This window comes from Astatotilapia calliptera, chromosome 6 (genome assembly GCF_964374335.1).
Source record: "Astatotilapia calliptera chromosome 6, fAstCal68.1, whole genome shotgun sequence".
NCBI lineage: Eukaryota > Metazoa > Chordata > Actinopteri > Cichliformes > Cichlidae > Astatotilapia > Astatotilapia calliptera.
This window is the reverse complement of record NC_137427.1, coordinates 25,710,952-25,732,577: the sequence shown is the minus strand read 5'-3', so window position 1 is coordinate 25,732,577 and position 21,626 is coordinate 25,710,952. Positions and strand designations below refer to the sequence as shown.

At 40.0% G+C, this 21,626-nt stretch overlaps 1 protein-coding gene across 7 annotated transcripts in view; it reads left to right on the top strand.

The window, feature by feature from the left end:
* Positions 1 to 21,626, top strand: part of inpp4b (inositol polyphosphate-4-phosphatase type II B) — a 182,331-nt gene that overhangs the window by 136,254 nt on the left and 24,451 nt on the right. For all 7 annotated transcript variants that reach the window (XM_026171319.2, XM_026171316.2, XM_026171320.2 and 4 more), the window contains 3 exons: positions 599 to 703; positions 4,362 to 4,470; positions 16,443 to 16,626. In XM_026171319.2, coding sequence (XP_026027104.2) covers positions 599 to 703; positions 4,362 to 4,470; positions 16,443 to 16,626 — 398 coding nt within the window. The remainder of the gene's footprint in view (positions 1 to 598; positions 704 to 4,361; positions 4,471 to 16,442; positions 16,627 to 21,626) is intronic.

The window sequence follows — 21,626 nt, the reverse complement described above, 5'->3', positions numbered from 1 at the left end:
TAGATTGGCTCCCGTTGGCCAATCTGTGTAGTTACCATGTGATCGAATAAGGTTGGTGGTGTTGCACCTTAAACTGCAGGTGACCAGTTGGTCACCAGAGCTACTTGCAATCCGTTTCTAACAGATTCAACGCAGTCACCAGTTTTTCATAGTTGCATGGAGTCAGCCATCCTGCTTTTACTTTAGGGTGATGGAGCCATTAGAAACATGGCAAGATAGGCCAGCATGAGACCTTTTGGACTGTATAGCCAGAAATCCTCTGGTCTTCTGAGAAATGTAGAAATAATGATATATCCTGATGCAATTTTTTATTATTTGCATCAGGATATATCATTATTACACTGACAAAGACTGCACACTGGTCAATTTAAATGTATGTAAACGTGAAATAAATACATGTTAATTTAGCAAAGAACTCGGTGTCTTCAATCATTTGTGTAGGAAATGTATCAAAATTTGGTTGTGGTTACTACAAATACCCAGCATAACTTCTACACAATCGCTTTTACAGTACAAGGATTTTTTTTCTTCTTTCTTCTTCAAGATCTTGACCAACACAACCTGGTTTTGTGACATATACTGTTGTTTATGTTTTCAGGTTGCTCATTCAAGCCAAGCTGCTGCAAAGCTCAAAAGTCTCTGGAGTTTATTCCGATAAACCTGCACACCCAGAGGATGAGGGTGACATGCCCCAAAAAAACAGGTACTGCACCTCTGACTTGGACTTGTTTTAGATTCATCATTGCATGTATTGTCTTCAGACGTCCTTTCAAGAGCAATTAGGTTTTGTGTGGGAGAACAGTTTAATTCTAAGTGGTTCTCAGCTCAAGCTGTGCACAACGTAACTTCAAACACGGTATGGAAACATTGTCACCTACTGTGCTTGACTTCTCCATCTGTCTGAGACACTCAGGGGGCTCAGACAGGGAGGTTCTAGGTCATCATCCAGGCTGAAAGGTGAGAATTAACTTGGCCTAAAAAAAAACAGACAAAACACTAATTAAGCCCTTTGCGTTTTTGTGGAGTGAAGGACTAGGCTGTCTCTTCCACTGCTGCTCTGTTGCTGGCAGAGGCTGTTTTTGCCCTGGAACTGTCTCAGCATATTAAGGCAACTAACTACTTCCTGATGATCTGTGAATGGGCTCCAGTGCAACTAAACAACAGATGATTGATGGAAAGTTGAAGACAGGCAAACGTTGAAATACATATCAGTCTTTCTTTAAGGCTTCTGATAGGACAAAAAAAATAGTCAAACAGAGACATTATACAGTTCTGCGACTTTTTATCTAAAAATATTAATATAAACTTTAGAGACACTATTAATTCCCTTCTGTTGGCCCAATTCACACCAGACAGAGATGCTGCAGCTTAAGTGTAATGCAGAGTTTACACAGCTTCCACTGGTGTCACAATGTTAAGTAAGTAATGTTGATCCGCGGTGCAAAAGTCTCAATCCATCCATCATTTCTTTATATTTTGCTTTCAAGAAGCCAGACTTTCTTGTAATTGTAGATTTGTGTATGATAAGCCATCTAACTCTGACATATTGAATCAAAAAATGAGGCATCTAACTGATGAACAGACAACTTGGCACTCCTAACAGCCTGCTGTAAAAACACATCATTTATTTAATTTCTTGAGACTTATTTCATGGCAAACATAACGTGGTTTGACAGATCTAAAGTATCATTTTTGAGACAACAAAGTGATTCTCAAATAACTATTACACAAAAACCTGGGATGGCTCAGCGTGGTGTGCAGTGTGTCCTTAAAAAGTTTGAGGAAAGTGGAAAAGTGGAGGGCAAAAGAAGATGTGACCGTTTAAAAGATTATCTACAGCAGATTAACAGTATCTGAAAGTCATGTCCTTAAGAAAGGACAGGACATGACTGGGAAGAAATCCACCAAAGACCCAGATTTTACACAGGACCTGAGAGATGCACCTGCACATCAAGAAATGAGGGATGGTATTGTGAGTTTTACACAATAACACATTGGCTGAGAGATGTTTCACCAGTCGAATCGCTAGTCAAATCAGACTTTTTAAAGTGCTTTAAAGCACAAAAGTTATGGAAATGTGGCTTTCAGTACTTTGGTATGATTTTACAACTAATCCAAGATGGATGCAGTAAGCCAAGGAAACCATAAAAACGTAGCCTTCGTCTTTCGTGATACTTTTAAGAAGCTCTATTTTAAGTATAGAGCTTCTACAGTATGTATCGATACAGCAACACGACTGGCTCATGGTTTCCAGTTCACTTGCTGATTGTCTCTAATTAGCTCAACATGTGCCAGCTTTCATGCATGTTCATCAGTGGTTATCTGATGTGAATGGTTAAGTGCAAAATTAAGACAGAGAGCCACTGATGAGAAGATTGTCTTTAAAAAATAGCCATCATTTCTGGGTATTAGGCTATCCTCGTGTTTTAATTTATTCTAGCAACCTTTATTGGATGTAAAATTCATTTTTTTCCCTTCAAATTTACTTGATTTGAAAAGGCAAAAGAAAAACCACAAGGAAAGAAAATGATTGCAATCAGAGAGGCACAGAAGACAATGAAAACTGGTCCATAATGCAACTGAGTTTCAGTTTCAACTACAGTGAAGAGCTCTATTTTTCCATTTGATTTTCTGAAGTGATGAAGTTTGGCTATGTAATTTACTCAACAATGCAAAACCATTAATTTTCATTTTGTCTCCCGATCGTTCAGCAAGAAAAGAAAATAGGGAGGAAAGCAACACTTCCAGCTCTAAACAGTATTCATTTGTTTTACTGTGAGTGGCTGTCTTCTGCCTCTAAAATGACAACTATAGAATATTTCCAGCCTAAATGCACAGCTCGGCAAAGCTGAACTGAAAGCATTATTCAGCACTCATTTAGGTCGAGTAAAACAATGCTTTGTCATTGTTAAAAGGGACTGTTGAATGGGTTAAGCATGGATTATAACCAATCATCCTGACTGCCACAACCAGTTTACTCTTTCCAGAAAGCCACTGTCCTCTCAGTATAACAGCTTGCTCCGTTGTTGATTTATTGAGAAACGGTCGGTGTGTGAAAAAGAGCAAGCAAATCGAGCACAAATTGGTCATTGTGCTTGATGTTCTGAAACCCGCCATTGCTTTTCAGTATACTTCTGCTGGGGGGAGAACCAATTAAGGGAACTTGGATATCTGAAAACTCCAGGGGCCAGACATGTGGCAGTCAGGGAGTGTTATGGCCAGGCACCTCAATAATTAATGGAAGAAACAGTGGGTAGTAGCAAAGCCTCGACATCAAACCACTATTGGTCTACAGTGGTGTTGTCATTTACTTCTCTGTGGCAAGACTTGCAACTGTTGTGTCATTAATTTGTGTTTTCAGCCTCTTTTTTTTGGTTAGAATATTATTGTGGACTGTTGTTTTCTCATGGGCGTTCATTAACTGACCAAGCACTAAACCACACCAAAATATTCACCCCCCCCCCCCCCCCCCCCAATACCCCCTTCTGTTTTTCCTGCTTTAATTGACAGTTTCAGCCATTACTCATTCAAATCAAGCCCTGTTCTAAGCACCTCTGTGCCGCCTAGCCGTCTGTGAAGTGTTTATTTACTTATGACCCCGGTGTGCAAATTGAAAAGAAATACTGTGACATTGGTTGTCCTTCCAGGTTAACGTGGGACCAGACCAAAATAAAGATGAAAAGATGGCAAGAAGTAGAGCCAAGCATACATAGAGATAATTAGAGGCTGACAGATATGAGATTTGAAAAAATGATTTCAATACCGATATTTGGTGACGAAAATCTGATATATTGTTTTTTCCTTTCACAGAACATAAATAGATCCTCTTAACGTTGGTTATGTGTCGTTATTTATGATTCCTTACTAAGGTAATATGACAGCGCTGTTTAAAAATTATTTTGCTTTATTGAAACTCACGTGATTACTTGTTGCCATTTGTTGCCAACATAGTTTAACAAACTGTTCAACTTCAACACTCATAACATGCTTGAAGGGTGTTTCTCCCATCTATTGTTTAATTGCTAATTTTTCATTTATTGGCCATTAGATATGGAGGTCGGCATATTTACATTTTTTTTTTCATATTTTAATTTGAGCTGAAGCCGGAAGACAGCCGACATTAGTCATTCCTCATGTCTGTGTGTCTTGAAATTACTCTTATTAGCAGCATTTCCATCATTTCCGTGAAAAATCCTACTTGAAATTATATTAATATGTAATTTACTTTGACAGGATTCATTCATGTTCTCAGTTTTCTCAATTCGGGGTCCTCCAGTAACTCCAGTTTTGCAGGTTCTGCCTTTAAAAAAAAAAAATCTGTATCTAAAATGCTGTGAACTCAATTTTCTCTCTCTTTACAGATGCGTTTTACGACATCGTCACTGTTGGTGCCCCAGCTGCCCACTTCCAGGGCTTTAAAGGTGGTGGTCTCCAGCGACTCCTGAGCAGATATGAAGCAGAGAAAAAGAGGTACAAAATAAATGTTTACACCATGAAGGCATAGGTACCTGAGTGATTTAATCCAGGCCCATGTTGGAGGAACTGGCTTTTATTGACAAAAGAATCTAACTTGGTCATAATTAATACTGGCAAACAAATTTGTCCCTGGCCCACAGACTTTATTTTCGGAGCCCCATACAGTTACTTACAGCCAAGCTATTGCTGAAATTAGACTGGGACTCTACTGCCTCTGACAGCTCTATTTGACTCGAGGCAACAGGCGTGATGGAAAGGGTTTGTTGAGTCAGAACTTCCTCTGCACCTGTTCTTTTTCCTGGCAAGCATTTTTCTTCTTCCTAAATATGTTCGTGAACATTGAAGAGCCGCTTTTTTTCTGCAACTTCCCAGCTGCCAGCTGCAGCTCGCACTCGAGTTTTAAGGTTTCAAGAAAGGGGGAAATTGTCAGCTGAGTTTATGAGCAGCGATAAAACTGGTACTACACAACGATGTTTGGAGTGCACATGGACACCAGTTGTCAGATGGGTCTGCAGTTAGTCTGCAATAATCCAGCCATTGTGATGACCTCTAATTTTTCTCATAGAACCAAGTCCTTCTTCTAAAACAATATGAATTCTTAAAAAAATATTTGCTTGGAGTATAAACTCTTTCTAATATACTGCTCTTTCTCAAATCAGTGTTCAACCTAGAAACATTTTTAGTGCCTTTCATTGACAAACAGGGAGATTTTTATATTTTTATGTTTTATTAAGTTCGGTATTTGGCTGTGAAGCATCTCTCTGCTTCATGGCTGGATGGGTTAAATGTGTCTTGTTTGCTTTCTTCACTGACCATCACTGCTAGATCTTCAAATCCTGTCATGGTGCTGGGTCTGTGATCCAACGTTTGTGTTTGAATCTTTGAGTTTTGTTAATTCACGATTGTTTTTGATTTTCAAAAATTGTTAATTAGTTCCCTTTACTGTCCCCTCCCTGTTCCCTTAGTCTCATCTCAGGGCTCAACTCAAGTCTTCTGCGTTCAGTTACTCTCATTTTCATGTTGTTTATCTTTTTATCTCTCAGTCCTTTTCTCATTGTTTCCTGTTTTATTTTGGTAATCTCTTATCCTGCGTGCTTAGTGTTTAGTTTTTGCTTTACTCAGTCTCATTTCCTTGAAAAGTTTCAGCTGCGTTCCCTGGTGTTTTCACTTCCCCTGATCACCCTCCTGTGTATTCATTGTTGCTATCTCCCCTAGTCCTTTGTCTGAGTGTCTGTTCTTCAATCCCTTGTGTCTCCCAGCTTTAGTTCAGCAGTGTTGGGACTAACACGTTATTAAGTAACACGTTACAGTAACTACGTTGTTATTGTGGTAACGAGCACGGTAACTAGTTATTATGCCAGGAACGCGTTAGTCGTTACTGGGATTTAGATAGGGTCGTTACTCGTTACTTCGTGTGGTGGCTATCGCGGAGCTTCCACAGATTCAGTAACATTAGCAAGTGGTAGAGGCCAGCAGGTGGATGAGAGAAAACGGACACAGAAGGAGGAGAGACCCGAGGTGGCCGCCGGTCCAAGTGTGAACTGAACTTCAGGTAAGAAGTTATGACCTGCAGTCTCTCTGGGTCAGATATAAACCAAGTTTAGGTGGAGTTTATTTTCGTTATTCTGACTTTTTCCATACTGCCTACTAGCTAGCATGACAGAGTTTCTATACAGCTGGGTGGGTGCTATGATGTTAATGATGTTGAACTTTATTTTGTTCATAAGGTTAATTATTAGAGTTGCCAACCGTCCAGTAAAAAACAGAATCGTCTCGTATTCAGAGAAAATATTACAGGTTTCATATTGAGGTGCAAAGGAACACAGTTTGTCCGGTACTTCAGCTACAATGAAAAAGACACAAAGCTGGATTTATTCTGTCATGACGCTGCAGCTGCCTCTTCTCCTCTCATTCTCTCCCCCCTCCCTCTCCTGTTTCTACTTCAATCATGAAGCTGATCAATGATCAGCTGATCGGCTTTTCTCTCTTGTTTGTTTATCGCCCACTTTGCGCCAGAAAGAGGGAACCAGGAAATGTTGCGTTAAACAACAGCAGCACGTTTAAGCTTGATCAGCTGTTGTTAGAATTTATTTAATATTAATTTCTAGTATCAGCTGATGTTTGCTGGAGCCACAGCTGTAAAGCTGCTGGTCATGATATGGTTTGGTTATGTGGTGAGAGGGAAACGTGAAGATGAAACCAGGAGATGTCCTTACTGAATCATCAGAGCATTGATGGAGAAACAGGTTTACCTTTTAGGTGTCATGAATGAGTTGAAGGGAAGTTATGAACTGTTTCTGAGAGACAAATAAGACCAGGATCCTTTTCTAAGTAGCTGACAGCTGGTAACTGTGCAGGGGCGGGTCTAGCAAAGTGTTGCCAGGGGGCCATGTAGGGCATTAACAGGGAGAGGGGGGCACAAAGAAATACTTTTCTTTCTTATTCTCATTTAAAATATCTAGCTTTTATTAAATAATTATCTGAATCTTACAACAAACGATTGATAGATTGATACATATATACCATCAAGACAGTGTACATCACTGTCACAACAGCGTTTGTTTTCATTCAAAGGCTTTATGATTTTTCCTATAATGGCGGGCTGGTCTCTAGTCAAAATGCCCGGGCTGATTTTTTGTCCCAGTCCAGCCCTGTATGCAGCTCATCTGCAGTCTGGTGTTACCTACATCTTCCTATTCGGAAGGCAGAAGTTCTGAGTACAATCGAAAGCACCACGACTGCAGTTTTTGTGTTGGATGTAAAAAGCGCACATGACGCTGTGACGTAGGCTAGAATCATGGCAACGGTCAATGACGGTCCAGGCGTGGGATTTCTCTCGTGGAAATATGCACATTATTTTTTTTTTCTATTGGTAGGTGGCACAGTGCACTTGTGGCAAGTAAGCAAGCTAGAAGACTGGCAAAGTTATGGAAGCAACACATTAACAAGAGAATTCTGAGTAAAACCAAAGTTACTTTCCCTAGTAACTTTGAAAGTAACGAGTAACTTGAAGTAACTGAGTTACTTTTGATAGAAGTAACTAGTAATGTAACTAAGTTACTAATTTAAAGTAACTTACTCAACACTGATGTTCAGTAAGTGGAAGATTTCAGTTTTCCTTCTTATTCAGTTTTGTTTTGTACACTGATCATCAGCTTCGATAAATTCTCGAGTTTCCTGTTTAACTATGCAGAATCTGCTTTTGGGTTCTCACTTTCAACATTTGACAAATGACGTTGATAATGGTATTATGCACACACATACATATATAAAACTGAAAATGCCCTCAGGGGCCAACACATGCATATGAGTCTCTCAAACCCGAGATCAGCAGTATCCTGTAAATGTTGCTGTCTTTGCCTTTTGGATGCAGGATGGAGCTATATGTCACTGAGGTTCAGTATGTGGTCACTTGAGTGATGCCAGATGAAATGAAGGGTGATTTTTCCCATAGCTCCCCATAGAGTGCAAAGTCATTACAGACCATGCCAGATCCAATTAGTTACAGAGTTTGCAGCTCAAGAAAAGGGGGAGAAGCAAGATTGAGAGGGCTGAGGTATGGGTATAAAATGGATAAGCTGAAGGGAAAATAGTCGCGGCCCTGTGCTGATAATAAAAAATAAAGAAAGGGCTTTTTTTACGGTAAAATGCACAAGTGAATTTGCTGAAGATGGTCAGTTTTATCTGCTAGCATGAACAATGATAATGTTAGCATATTTTCGAGAATCCACTGAAGTGAAATCATTCACTTTGAATGAGAGATTAGACTTCAGAAATAATTCTCTGGGGAGACACAGCTTTTTGTTTCATATTTGCCTTAGCTAATGACTCACTGTAGCTTAAATTTTCCAATTTTCCGCCTGGCTACCCGACTACGGCCTGCACTCAGCCTGCATGTTTGACCTGGAATGTAGTGATTTGTCAGTAAAAACAGGAATAAACTCAAATTCTCCAAGTATTCACTCAGGCCATTATAACGGACGTGCACGCTTACTAAATGGCTGAAGGACAGGAAAGACACTCATTATTTTATTGTTCGGTTTGCCTTTATTGTGCACACACCAAACATCAGACCAACTATTTAGCCTAAAAGGACCTGATGAGGCTTTTTGTGTGTGTTAATGCGAAGTACTGTTGCTGTTTCTAAGCAAGAGTCCCTTAATTGCACTGTAAGTCAAGCCTATTTCAGCAGAGCAAAGATTCATGTGCACACACACACTCGCGCACGTGTTCATTATACTTCTTCCAGTATGCCTCCTCGGCTTTCAGAGGCAGCCTTTTGTAATCACATTTGATTAAAAAGGGAACAATCGGCGAGATGTGAGACTTGGCTATTCAATGTGATATTAATTCATCAAAGAGAAGATGGAAAAGGATTGAGAAAGGAAAAAAGGAAAACCTGAGCACAGAGGTGTTACCAGGAGGGCAATAAAAGAGCTATTTGTCTTTGTTCCCTGGACACTAGAAGAGAGAGACGGGGGGGCTCTTTCCAGATCCATTAAAAACCTGCACTCGCCAAACTTGGCATTGGTCAGAGTACGCAATGTAGTTTGTCTCTCAGGATGGGCCAGGAAAGAGTTTAATCAATAGCTACACTTAGTATTCCTCAAGGAATTTTGCACATGTACACACAGAGCAAAAGCATTTATCTTTCATTAATGCGTGCAGTCCCATTTAAATGTCTGTTTTAAAAGTCACTGGGTTATCATCCGTTTTTAATTGAACCCTGTAGACACTGGTTTTGGATTTTACATTACCAATTATTCATCTAATCTGAATAATGATGCATTTTTCTCTGCATTTTTTGGAGACAGATTCAGAATCCAAACATTGTCCCGTTTTTTTTTTTTTTGCCCTGTCTAGACTGAGGGAGACAGTGTGGCTGCATTTTACTGAAAGAAGGAGTTGCAACATAAACGTGTAGCTGGAACTTTTGTTAGGTCAGCTTTAGTTAGTTGGTGCAGACTTTATACAGCAGAGGTTCTCCCAGTATGTGTCTCTGAATTCTGTCCACCGTAACTGAGAGGGGAAGGAAGCACTGTCATTTCGCGAGGCCTCCCGGTCAAGCAGAACTGCCGAGTGACACATTTCAGGGACACAGAGAGTGGGTGAAACTCGCACAGCCTTAATAGAGTCTCACGGGGCTGATGTTCAGATTTAATGTGACTAGCAGCATGTTGTCCAACAAAATAACTTCCTCCCTGAATTACTGTGCGTGGTTGAGGGACAGGACATTGGCAGTGGCTGGGACTCCATGCTGATGGGCAGCAGCTTGTTAGTTCTTTGCCTGTTCTGGAGTCAGCCCGCTCCAGGTTGTGTGGATGATGGTGAAGGATGCTGGCAGAAGCCTTGAGGCTTCTCTGGTCACAGATCAGGGTCTGAAAGTGTCTGAATCATTAAGTAAAGTTTTGGCTGTTATTCTGAGAACCGCTCTGAGATCAGTGCCCAGTGGAGGATTCAACAACAGATGGGAGATTGGCGCTTTAAAGAATCTCATTTGAGATCAGATCTTCTAGCATGTAGCTACAGAAAACTGCATATTTTTACTGGGCCGTGAGGCAGTGGCCTGGTTTAAGGACCGTGATTAGAGCATGCTGTCTAAATGACAGAGGAGGCTTTGGCAGTCACCTGAAGTGCTCCAGAGCTCTGTGCTGACGTAGCTAAGTTTTACTCCTGCTGGCTGTCAGCAGGTTAGGGTTAGCTCTTCATTAATTTCCTCTACACTATTAATTAGCCATCCGTTGGAGGTGCTTGCTTAATTATGCCGCTGGGCCCAGTGGTTTTCTCTTTCTCATTACTGTCATAACCAATTCCTATTGATCAGATGGGAAAACCAAAGAAGTTCACCATGGACAAACAAAGAGTTTTAGAAGCATCTTGTCAGGCTTGGAATTTCCTCCTGAACTAAAGTTAGGGGAAAAAAAGCGGTGTGCCATTTGTGTCTGAGCATCTGGATGAGCGAGATGCTGCTTGTCTATGAAAAGTGAATCCTAAGAATGGTGATAATTTTATGAATGAATCAATGTGCAGGTGTAAAGCGCACTCAAGTGTGCCGTGCTTATTGTGGGAGTGGCAGCACACCTTCGGTATTTTACTGACTGGTGCAGGGCGCACCGAGAGTGGTGAGAGGTGGGATTAAAAGGAATCCATTATCATACATTATCAGTGAGTGTGTTAAAGTCTGGCAGCAGTTCTTTCTGAAAACATTTCTCTTGCCACAGTGCTGTCTGTAAAGGAGCCTTACCTGAAAGGAAACCAATATTCACAGTAGAAGGAGACATGTGAGTGCAAATATTGTCCGATGCAGACGTACCTCAATAGTCAGATGAATCAAATTGTTGTTTCCGACATTTTCATTTCATTGTGTTGACGCCACAGACCACAGCATTTCCATTATGAAAATTATGAAAACTTAACAGCAAACTGTGTAAGAGTCAGCACAAAGCAAACCCAAAAATACACATTAAAAGCAGAGAACACAGCAGTGCAATGCAACAAGACACACTGCACAATACAAAATGAGATACAAGATAGAGCACTATAAAACAGGAAGATAATTATTTGACTCCATAACTGATCCCAGTTTTGTTTAATATGACATCCAAATCAGTATGCAGTTTAAGTTCTCTTGATGAAGACTTCCTCATGTTGAAAACAGAGAAAAGCTTGTTTTAATCAGACCAAATTTCCATACTGAGTAAACATTTAAATTTTTCTAGATAATAAGCCACAGCATTAAAAATAATGTTTACACTGTAACTTTCAAATAAATGACAATGCTGGGGATATAAAGTATGAGTAATACCAGGATTGTAATGTTAAAGCATCAATCTAACCTTATTATAATGCACACACCAATGCTCTGTTGACTGAGTAACTTTCATCCCTTAAAATACTGACCCTGTACATATTTAAGAAGAAGAAGAAGAAGAAGAAGAAGACCCTAGTGAAGCAGAGTTAAGCTTGTGTCCAGAGACATCCACAACCATCTGGCAACCACCTATCTTTAGAGAAAATAAGTATCCCCACATCAGTTAGTGAGTGGTTGCTGGATGTTGATTGTAGATGAAATCGATTGGTCAGGCTCTAGTCACATAAACATAGAGAGGTTAGCATGGAGCATGTCAGCTTGTCTCCTCTTGCTAGCTACTTCTCCAGCAATAGCACCAGTGTGCAAAGTGTCATAGAAACCAAAGTTGCGCCTTTTGAAAAATGATGGCAGCATTGAGACGCAGCTTTTACTTTCAAGTTTAACATTCTTGCTTCTGGGTTGCGTCCCACTTTTTCAAATTTTACAACTGCTTCGTGACAGTTTGCAGACAAGTGCGCTTCTTCCATCCTCCAGGCCACAGACTCTGCTTTACAGTGCACTGCATAAACCAGAAAGCACGGCAACTCTGACGCATGTAACTGAAGTCTCGCATAGTGTAGAGAGTTAATAAATGAAGGTCAAAGGCTGTCATGAATAAAATATATATATATATATATAAATCAAATGCTGGAGAATTTTTTTTTGTACAACTGCATCTAAGATTTTTAACTTTCTTTGATAAAATAGGCCAAAAATAAATAAGCAGCACGTGAACAAAGAGAGTTTGTGAGATAAATGTTTCCAATATTTAATATAAAAAAATATCAAATTCTCGATGGATCATAGTCAGGAGGGGGCTGTGTTTTGATGTGTGCATGATTGCTACTATTAACAAATATAATGAGTCCCAGTATGGAGTATAGTACAACTTCAAATTCAGATACTACAGTTTTGGGGTACAATAAGTGGTTCTTAATGGAAAATGACAGGTCTACAGGACTGCATTTGTTGGTTTAGCGCAGACTTTCCCAAAGTGTGGAGCCCGCCACCTGGGGGGGGGGGGCGCAGAGCCGTTGCAGGGGGGGCGCAGTATGAAGGGGGGGGGAAAAAGAAAAAGCAAGGCTTGGACACTGCTAGCACGGCGCCTCCACAAACACAAAGCAGGAGATGAAGCATCGCTGAATATGTTTCCAAACCAACTTCATTCTAAGCCAAAGACTAGAAAATATGGTGAAGCGTGTTTTCCCTTTGGTTTCACCTGCACAAGTGCCAAGGTAGGTCTCCCCTGCTTAATTGGTTTTCCCTTCGTCGGGAGCAGCGCTGGGCTCTTCAAATCACGGACAAACAGGATCCCACATTCTTGATTTTTAGTTCACAAACACTTGTTGTAATGACTAACTACTCCTGACATTTTGGAGATGTTAGCTCTTTGTACAGTAAAGTTACAGCGGGATACAAATAACATCAGGCTGATCCTGCCACGATTTGTTCCCCCGGTTCAAATCACGGACAAACAGGATCCCACAGCTGTTTAGTTTTTTAAAGCCATTTTGCACAGAGAGGCATTTTTTTGAAAAATTTATTGATAGCAATGTTGAATATTATTACACAGGAAAAAAAAAACAACTACACCTAAAATAATCACACCGTGACGCCTCTGCCTTTCTAAATGGAGGGACAGTAACTGCGTGTATATATGTAAGCGTGTAAAACCTGCAGATAGAGACAAAATAGAAAACAAAATAAGATAGAGACAGAATCTGCAATTCATCTCATGTAAACAATAACGTGGCGCAAACGTAATACAAAAGGGGGCTAGCAAAAAAAGTTTGGGAACCACTGGTTTAGCATAACATGCAATCATGAATTTCAGTGATGCGTTGAAATTGTATGACACATGCATATTATTAAAAACATAACAACAGCAAAACTCCCACTCAGTTTATCGAAAAGTCTCAGTTTGTCCCTTTGAGGGGGAAAAAAGAAAACCAGTTCACTTGAAATGCTTCATGCATTACTGTATGTATGGAAATGTAAACTAATGAGTCTCTGAGGTCTGTAGTCATACACATAAATATTCATGAAATGCATACAGTCTTTACAGTTGGGATAGTCGCTGGACAAATGACTCATTCATGTTGTGAATTTTAATGAACACATTAACATTCTCTTCTCATACTGTTTGGAGCAATTGTACACAAAAGCAATACTCGATGTAAAAATATTTCCCAGTGGCACTAATAATTCTCTTATTAGTAGCATCGAATCTTTTATTTTCTTTCCCAATTAATTTCTCACTTCTTTTGTGAGGATTAGATATGATGTTGCAATGCAAGTCTCGCAGACATAATAGATCAGGCATTCAAAACACTCTGATAAAATGGCAACAAAGGTAGAAAACATTAAAAAGTTTTTATTGGAACCAATTTAAGTCAAACAGAAGGTTTTGGTCAGAGGGAGGATTTTATGAGTTCGGTAGTATCGGGTTACACTGTGCATACACTGTGCATTTCTGTCATCCTTTTGCTTTCTTGGGATCATGTTTAAAACACCTGGAACACAACACTCCAAAATTACATCAAAGGTGGAAAACGCACCCAGGGCTTGAAATGACACATCCTCCTGTGCTGCCCTTTTGCCCACTCATTAAGTTTCACAGATTTGCATTCACAGATTTATGCTGTTTTACCTTTGCACCATTTGCTATCTTGGTAGACCTGCTTGAACTGACAGCCATGCTGATGAGGCAATTAAAGTTCCTCGCCTTAGCCGGCCTTAGAGGGGATCAATTCTGTCCTCTAGCATCAGGTGGCGGGTCCCAACATTCATTATTGCCTGCAAAGGCTCCCTAATGGGATTGGATTTGTTCTTATGAGTCAACAGGGCTGTTATTGAATCTGAGTTGCTGAAGCAGTTGTCCTCTTCCTACAACTTTCTCCTTTGCCTCTTTTCTGAAATGTCTTTGTTGTTGCAGTCCTGAAGGATTTTCTTTTTGGTTTCTCTTTAGTTCTGCATAATGTACTAAGACAGATGTAAGCTCACAGGGGATGAAAAGGTATTACAGACTTTACTTTGTTGCAGTAGACTATTCACTTTAAGAATTCTGTGTGGTGCATATCATAGCGTTTGGTGGTATGGTTGTGGAAGTGGGGATAATAGAAGTGAGTAAGTAGTAATGTTGGGGTTCTGTGTGGTGTAGTACTTCACACAGTTTTCCCTGTGTCTCCATCTCACTTAGTGATTGCTTTGATTAGCTTTAAGCTTGTGGGTGGTAGTCCTCCAGGGGGCTCATTAGCTGTAATGACAAGGCCAAGAGTTTAAAGTTAGCCAGTCACACATAGTTGGTAGCTGGTATCTACTACAGCTAATTTCTTAAGGCCTTCAGCTTTTCACATTTATTGATACATCAGGTAACAGAGTTTCACACAGGGCAACATCTAAAGACCCACTTTCTTTCTCTCTCTGCAAATTATTAAGAGCGCTACAGAGAATTTTGTATTATATTTTGCCCTCTTTGTGTGCACCCCTCCCTTCATCTCCGTCTTTTCTTTTCACTCTCTTTCTTATGTCAATTATGCCTTAGGATGTGGCTCTGGGGTCTGGCCTACATAGAGGTTTGCACTCGAAATTGTCTCGGAGGGTTGCAAATGAATGCCTCGCTCCACGCTACATTTGATGGCAGGAAGTCAGCAGAAACTCATTGAAAGTCACTGGAACTTTACCCGAGGAGAATGTTTGATTGGAGTGATTTGCCCCGAATCTAGAACTGACAAAAGGTGTTTTTGTCTGCGATTAAATAGCTCCCTGGAAATGAAAAGAGGATTCATTATTCATAAAGGGAAAATGGGTTGACATTGGACTACAGGTCCAATTTGACAGTTCAGGCGAAGTACCTGGAAAGTGTTCCCTCTGACACTTGCATAGTAGCAACACGTACTGAAATGTGCTCGGGAAAATGAGTGTGCCGAGACAATATGTTTATAGTCAACACAGTTAATTGTTTATTAATTAACCTCAACATAGAGATGATGATCCCCCTGAATAATGTACTTCTGATCAGATGTGAAGGGATTACTGTTAAGCTTTAGTGGAGTTGTTGTACAATAGGAATAGCCAATGTATTTAATTTTACTGATGTCGTCAGGAGCTAACACTTGTGGTGCAAGGTGCCAAAAAGACACCTAACAAAGTGTCAGTGTAATTAGATATCACTACTTACTTTAGGTCACTCTTGAACTACCTGATTTGAACAGCCCAGCGCTGCTCCCGATGCAGGGAATTTTGTTTCAACAACAGCCTTCTTCAGCATGCACTGCAGCATTGAAGCCAGTTGGACCGTATATTTTTCCTGTTAGTCCCTAATATTGAATGTTACAATAACCCAGGTATTTCTCCAGTGGATTCAAAGCGAGTAGGTGGATGTCAGGTTTACTGCCTCCAACGCAGTCTGTCCAGACGTGTATCCCACCAAACCATATTCCTGTGTGAGCTACCATGTGAGAAAGGGCAACAATGCACGCTATCTCAACCTGTTCCTCTGAAATAGTTTGGAGTTAAGTGAAAACTGCTTTTTTGAATGAAAGCCACTGATGATACTGGTGCTCTAAATCAGAGGCTCTGTGGTGTGGGAGTTAACACTTTCACCTTACGATCCCTGGTTGAATTCTAGGAGAGGACACGCCCAAGGGAGGGTTAAATCAGGAAGGGTTTCCGAGACAAAATCAAACAGATCCATCTGCTGTGATGACGCCTTGGGATACAAGGGAACAGCTGAAAGCTCCTTTACATGTAATTCACATTGCAGCTGGTTACTGGTTCAAAAATATTTTTCATGGATACAGCAGGTCCTTGTACCTTGTTTGATATCAGTGCTGGACGTTTCCTTACTAGCACTACCTACTAGCACTAGTTATGGTAAACACTATGTTAAGTGGTCACTAAGAGAATCAACATCACAGGTCAAAACAGTTCTCACATGAGCTTCTGTCCAGAGCAGCTATATTCTCAATGTGATAAACTCGTGTGGAGTGGAGTTTTATTCTTATCTGAACTGGGGCTCTTTCAAACCTCTCCAACCTGCTATAACTATTCCCAGTTCAGGGCCAGGCACTGCAGTCTGATGTTTTTTTTTCTCTCTCTTTTTCCTCTGTCACAGCTTCAGCACTGCCTACCAGTGTATCTACTACTCCCCAGAGCACACAGCCAAAGCTCAGGAGGTACTCAACATCATGAGCCTCCTCCAGCCCCTCATCACGAGGTTAGTGGACCAGCTCCTTCAGGCTGCCCATGAGCACTCTTCCCCTGGACTGAGGGATGCACTCAAGCACCTTTCTGACAAGGTGAGGCAGCACTTAAGCCTTTCATTTGCAATCACTTCCATCTCACCTATCTCTTTATTCCTCTTTACATCAAGCTGCTGCAGTACACAAAGCATAGGTATGTCGTGCCAAATGATTTTTACCTCAGAAACGAGAGCCCTATATATTAATCTTTAAATGTGGTGATAAGTTGATGAAAACCCAAATTAAATGGCTGCCCTCCAACAGGAGTTAAAACACCAAAGAGTTACTTTGCACCAGCTTTGATAATCTCTGACTGGTAGTTGGCTCACCACAAACAAAAGCTGCAATATTCAGAAAAATAACTTTAAAAACTGCAGTTGCTTTGAAACCATTAAGCACACATACACACAGAGACATGCATATACTAAACAGACAACCCCAGGAATAGATCCATAAGTCATCATAAAAACGGCAAACTAACAAAAGTGAATAGCAGCATGGAGGTTTATGGAGTTGAGGCGTTTTTATCAGTATAATTAATGAATTACATCTGGTGCTGTCAGATTGCAATCTGTTGTGGGAGAGATTGTTTTTGCCACAGTGGAATAGAGCCCAATCAGCCTGCTTAATTGGTACATTCGCTCTGTCACCACTTCCTCTCATCCTTGATTAGACATGCACACATTGGCCAAGTAAACGCCTGGCCTGGTCAGCACAAGCAGTGCTGTCCTCTGATTAAAATCTCAAGCTGTGTTTGTTCATGTACGTGAGTGAGTCTGAGGGTGACAGGAGGATGAGAATGTGCCTCTGTGTTTAAAAGCTGATGTGGCATGACTCTCTTAAAATCCCAAGCATTTTAATCATGAAGATAACGCAATATATGAGTATTTCACACGCTGACACCTGCACAAGCAAGTCGACTCATTTTGTTTTGTTTATTTGTTTATTTTTTTCAAAAGTCTCAAAGGAATGATTTGACATTACTGGGAAAAGGTTTATAATCTTTTTTGACCACATGAGATGATGAATACATCTGTCATGTCCATATATAATGTATGAAACTACATATTCTTTACTTAGCTTGACTTAGCTTATCTTAGATTATCTTAGATTAGATTAGCGTATAGACTGGAGATGAGGAAGAAAATTAGCCTGATTTTATGAGGTAGCTTTCTATCTGCTGTTTGACTACAGTTAAAGCAGTACTAACATTTTTCCTTTATCTCTTATGAAGTAAAGAGGGTTCACAGTATTGATGATAAATGTGACATTTAGAAGAAGTCACAGCTAGCTAGCTAGTACCACAAAGTGCTACCAATGCAAAATCACACTGGATAAGATTATGGATAAAACAGACACTTTGCTTGGATTAGCACTGTGGGATTGTCTTAGATGCTAAAGAAAAATATGGTGTGTTACAGTTTAAAAGTAGAGATTGTAATAATATTTTTATGAAATTATTTAGACCTGAAAGTTTTATATAATCACAGCCCTATGAAATAAATGTTTGTTGTGGTTAAAAAGTTGCCTGAAGGGTGCTGGTATAGCTCACCTCGTTGAGTAGACAACCCATACAGCTGTTGCAGGTTTGAACCCTCTCCAAGACTATTTATCATGTGTTTCACGCTGGTTTCTATTCTAGCTTCCCTGTCTTCTCTCTACTGTCCCATATCAATAAAGGCTTAAAAGCTAAAAAAAAGAAAGAAAATCCAATAAAATAAAAAAAATGTAAAAGCAAACTCTTCAGCCGTGGACAGCAATGAAGCACCCAGCACATAGTTTGTGCTGAGTTAATGGCAGAGAAAATGTGGACCTCTGCAGTTACTGAGTCAGCAGAGCGTTGGTGACTTTTACCCACTCCGAGTTTCAACGCTCGGTGATCTGTAACTTTGGTCGTCTGCCACTTTGTGGGTGAGTTGCTGTGCTTCCTAAACCCTTCCACTTTGTAGTAAAACCATTTACAATCGACTGTAGAATATCTAGGAGTGAAGAAATTTCACAAGCTGACTTGTTGCAATGTTGGCATCCTTCTACATTACCTCACTCAAATTTTGTGAGATCTTTAGAATGACCCATTGTTTCACAAGTGTTTGTAAAGGCAGACTATATGGTTGGTTGCTTGGTTTTATGCACCTGTGGCAAACACCTAAATTCAGAGATTTAGAGTTGTGGTCCACTACTTTTGTCAGTATAGCGTTGTTTTGTTTACCCTGGTTCGTTAGCAGCAGTAGCCTCATTTTTAAATTGCAACATGTTCAACTATCACGCTCATAACAATACTGCAAATCTTGCAACAAAATAAATGGCATAATCATTTGACAATAAAAACTAATCATTACTTGCAGCCCTGTTACAGGCAACATCCTCTTGTTTTCAAGAAAATTAAATGTATTTTCTGTCCATTAGACAAAATATACTATTTCTCCTGTGAGTATAAAGTTTCTTGAATACAGAGCATGTGTTGCACTTTAAAGGAATGTGGGAAAAATGACACTGCCATAGAAAAGGTTTTACACCGAAGCACTGCCTATGACTTTTCCTTCATAGTTCTAACCACCTGTGTCCAGGCCCAGTGCAACATTTTACTCCAGTGCTTTTTGCCACACACTTTCTGATTAGTTTTGAACATGGCCAATGTGCTGTTGCTTTTCTATACGTGGTAATGATTCTGTTGATGATGGTGACAATAATAATTTCACTCTGATGATAATTATAGTGAAAAGGCAATTGCAACACGTCCCCCCTTCCTCCAGCTGTGTCCTTGGGCAAGTTATATGTCCGCACTTTAACGGTTACCTGGAAAGACCGGCAGGTTTGCTCGTCTATGCATGATTATGTCAGATGATGCTGTGTGTGGAGGTCATGAATGCAGGGGTAAATGTCCTCACAGCCCAGTGTTGCTGGAATCTGACCAGCTCTATTCATTCAGCCTCTTTCCACATTTAAAGTGAAGTTGCATAAACTGAAACATTTCTATTTTTATCACAACCAAACTGTGCTCATCCTTCAGGGTGAAACCATTTGAAACCATTCGGGGTGAACAGATTCCCACAGTTCTTCTTCTTTAGATCAAACCTAACTTATATTTTTTTGCCGGAGTGCACAGAAACATTTTCAGACTTGCACTCCTGCTCAGTGAAGATCACATCAGCAGATATTTTGAAGAAAACAGAATGTCTCCCTGAGGGATTTCGAGCATTTCAGATCCTTTAAAATGGGTAGGTGTTGAAGAGTTGCACTAAGGAATAGGTTTTGAATGTGGGGGAGCAAAGTTGCTTTGGTTAAAGCTGCAGTGCATTCCTCCTTTGCCCAGTAGGGATCTGCTGGTGATATTTTACTTTGAAAACATATCGATATGGATCTTACAGTAGAGTGCATCATTAACATTTGGACTGCACTTCACTGAAGATCCTAATCTTAGTGGGTACAAGCTGAGTTTAATTTTAACACAATTCAGTGATTACCCGGTTGATTGATATGCTTCCTTTTAATCTAATCCCTTCACATTCATCCTGAAAAAAATGCATTGGATTTATAAGAATATCATTTCACCATCAGAGGGAGTTACTGTTTGAGCACTGGCACAGTCGAATAAAAAATGAGTTCTCTGACCTCATGGTTATGAAGTGCAAATATGACCTAGATTGTTTTACAGTACGCAGCTTTCCTCTGTAATCTCAAGAAATGAATAATATGGGGTGGCATAGATTGTGAATTAACACAGAGGTCAGATAAGCAGAGTTTAGTTTGAATATAAATTTACATTTTGATTGCCCAGTTACTCCTTATTGTTTCCAATACTTAGTCAAATGTGGCTCTTTTTTTCTTCTCATATAGAAAAGTGTTTTGAAAATATCTTATAAGACTTCATATGCTTATGTCCCAACCTATGGATGAATATATTTGTTTTTATTTTTTAAATTTAATAAAAAATTATTCTTGTTAGTCTGACAAAAAAAATCATAAATGTCCAAACGGACTCATGTATAGTATATTCATAAGTCATTTGGATTCATACAAGGCATTTGAATTGGGAAAATAATATATATATATATATATATATATATATAAATGTTCTTTTATAGCACTTTCCTACTCAAAACACTTTGTACAGCATCCCTCACTCACCCATTCATACAAGCAATTTCTTCTACACCTAACATTCATGCTTCAATGAACACATCATAGAGCAACTTGGGGTTCAGTCTCTTGCCCCAGGATACTTTGGCAGACAGGGATCGAACCACTAATCTTCCAAGTTGTAGATGACCGGCTCTACCTCCTGAACTACTGCCACCCTAAGAGTTTGAATTAAATACAGTGGTGTTTTGTGTCTAGCTGTTGTTTGGCTTCTCTGCCCTAAACGTTCACCAAATGGTGACCTGGAGGCGGCAGAGTTGAAGATTTCAAGACTTTTGTTGGGTTCCTTGATTATCGGGGACAGGATTAGAATTGAATACATTGGAGCGGCAAAGGCATGTGGACACATTGGACAAATGTTGAAGGTGGAAGTGCCACAGACAGGATTTGTGGATGTAGTGAAGGAGGACATGTAGAGGGTTGGTGTGATAGAGGAGGGTGTTACGGATAGGGTGACACCAAGGCATATGATCTGCTTTGGCGATACCTAAAGGGAGCAGCCAAAAGAAGAAGAACAGTTGCACACAATAGTGGCTACATAGTATAGTTAACACATTTGAGTAGTGTGTGAAAGATCCCTGTTTCAAGGAAGAGACACAAATTCCTGGGAATGTTGTGGCAGTCAGGACCAAATGAAATCCATGGATCCAACATCCAACAGCATACTTTGATGGTCAAACCCAATGATAAATAGGGATAGGAGATGAATCATAAGCTCCCCCTGTGATGGTAGTAGAGTTAAACTAACAGGTTGTACTCTACTATAATTGGGTGATTGGTAGAGATGCTCAATGTCAAACCAGTTTAAAAAAAATGAATCTCATCGTCATAATCATTACAGACTCTTCTGTGAGTAGTGTTGCTGTCCCCTGTGACCGAAACCTCTGATACAAGTTAAGATGGATGTTTTTTTTCTT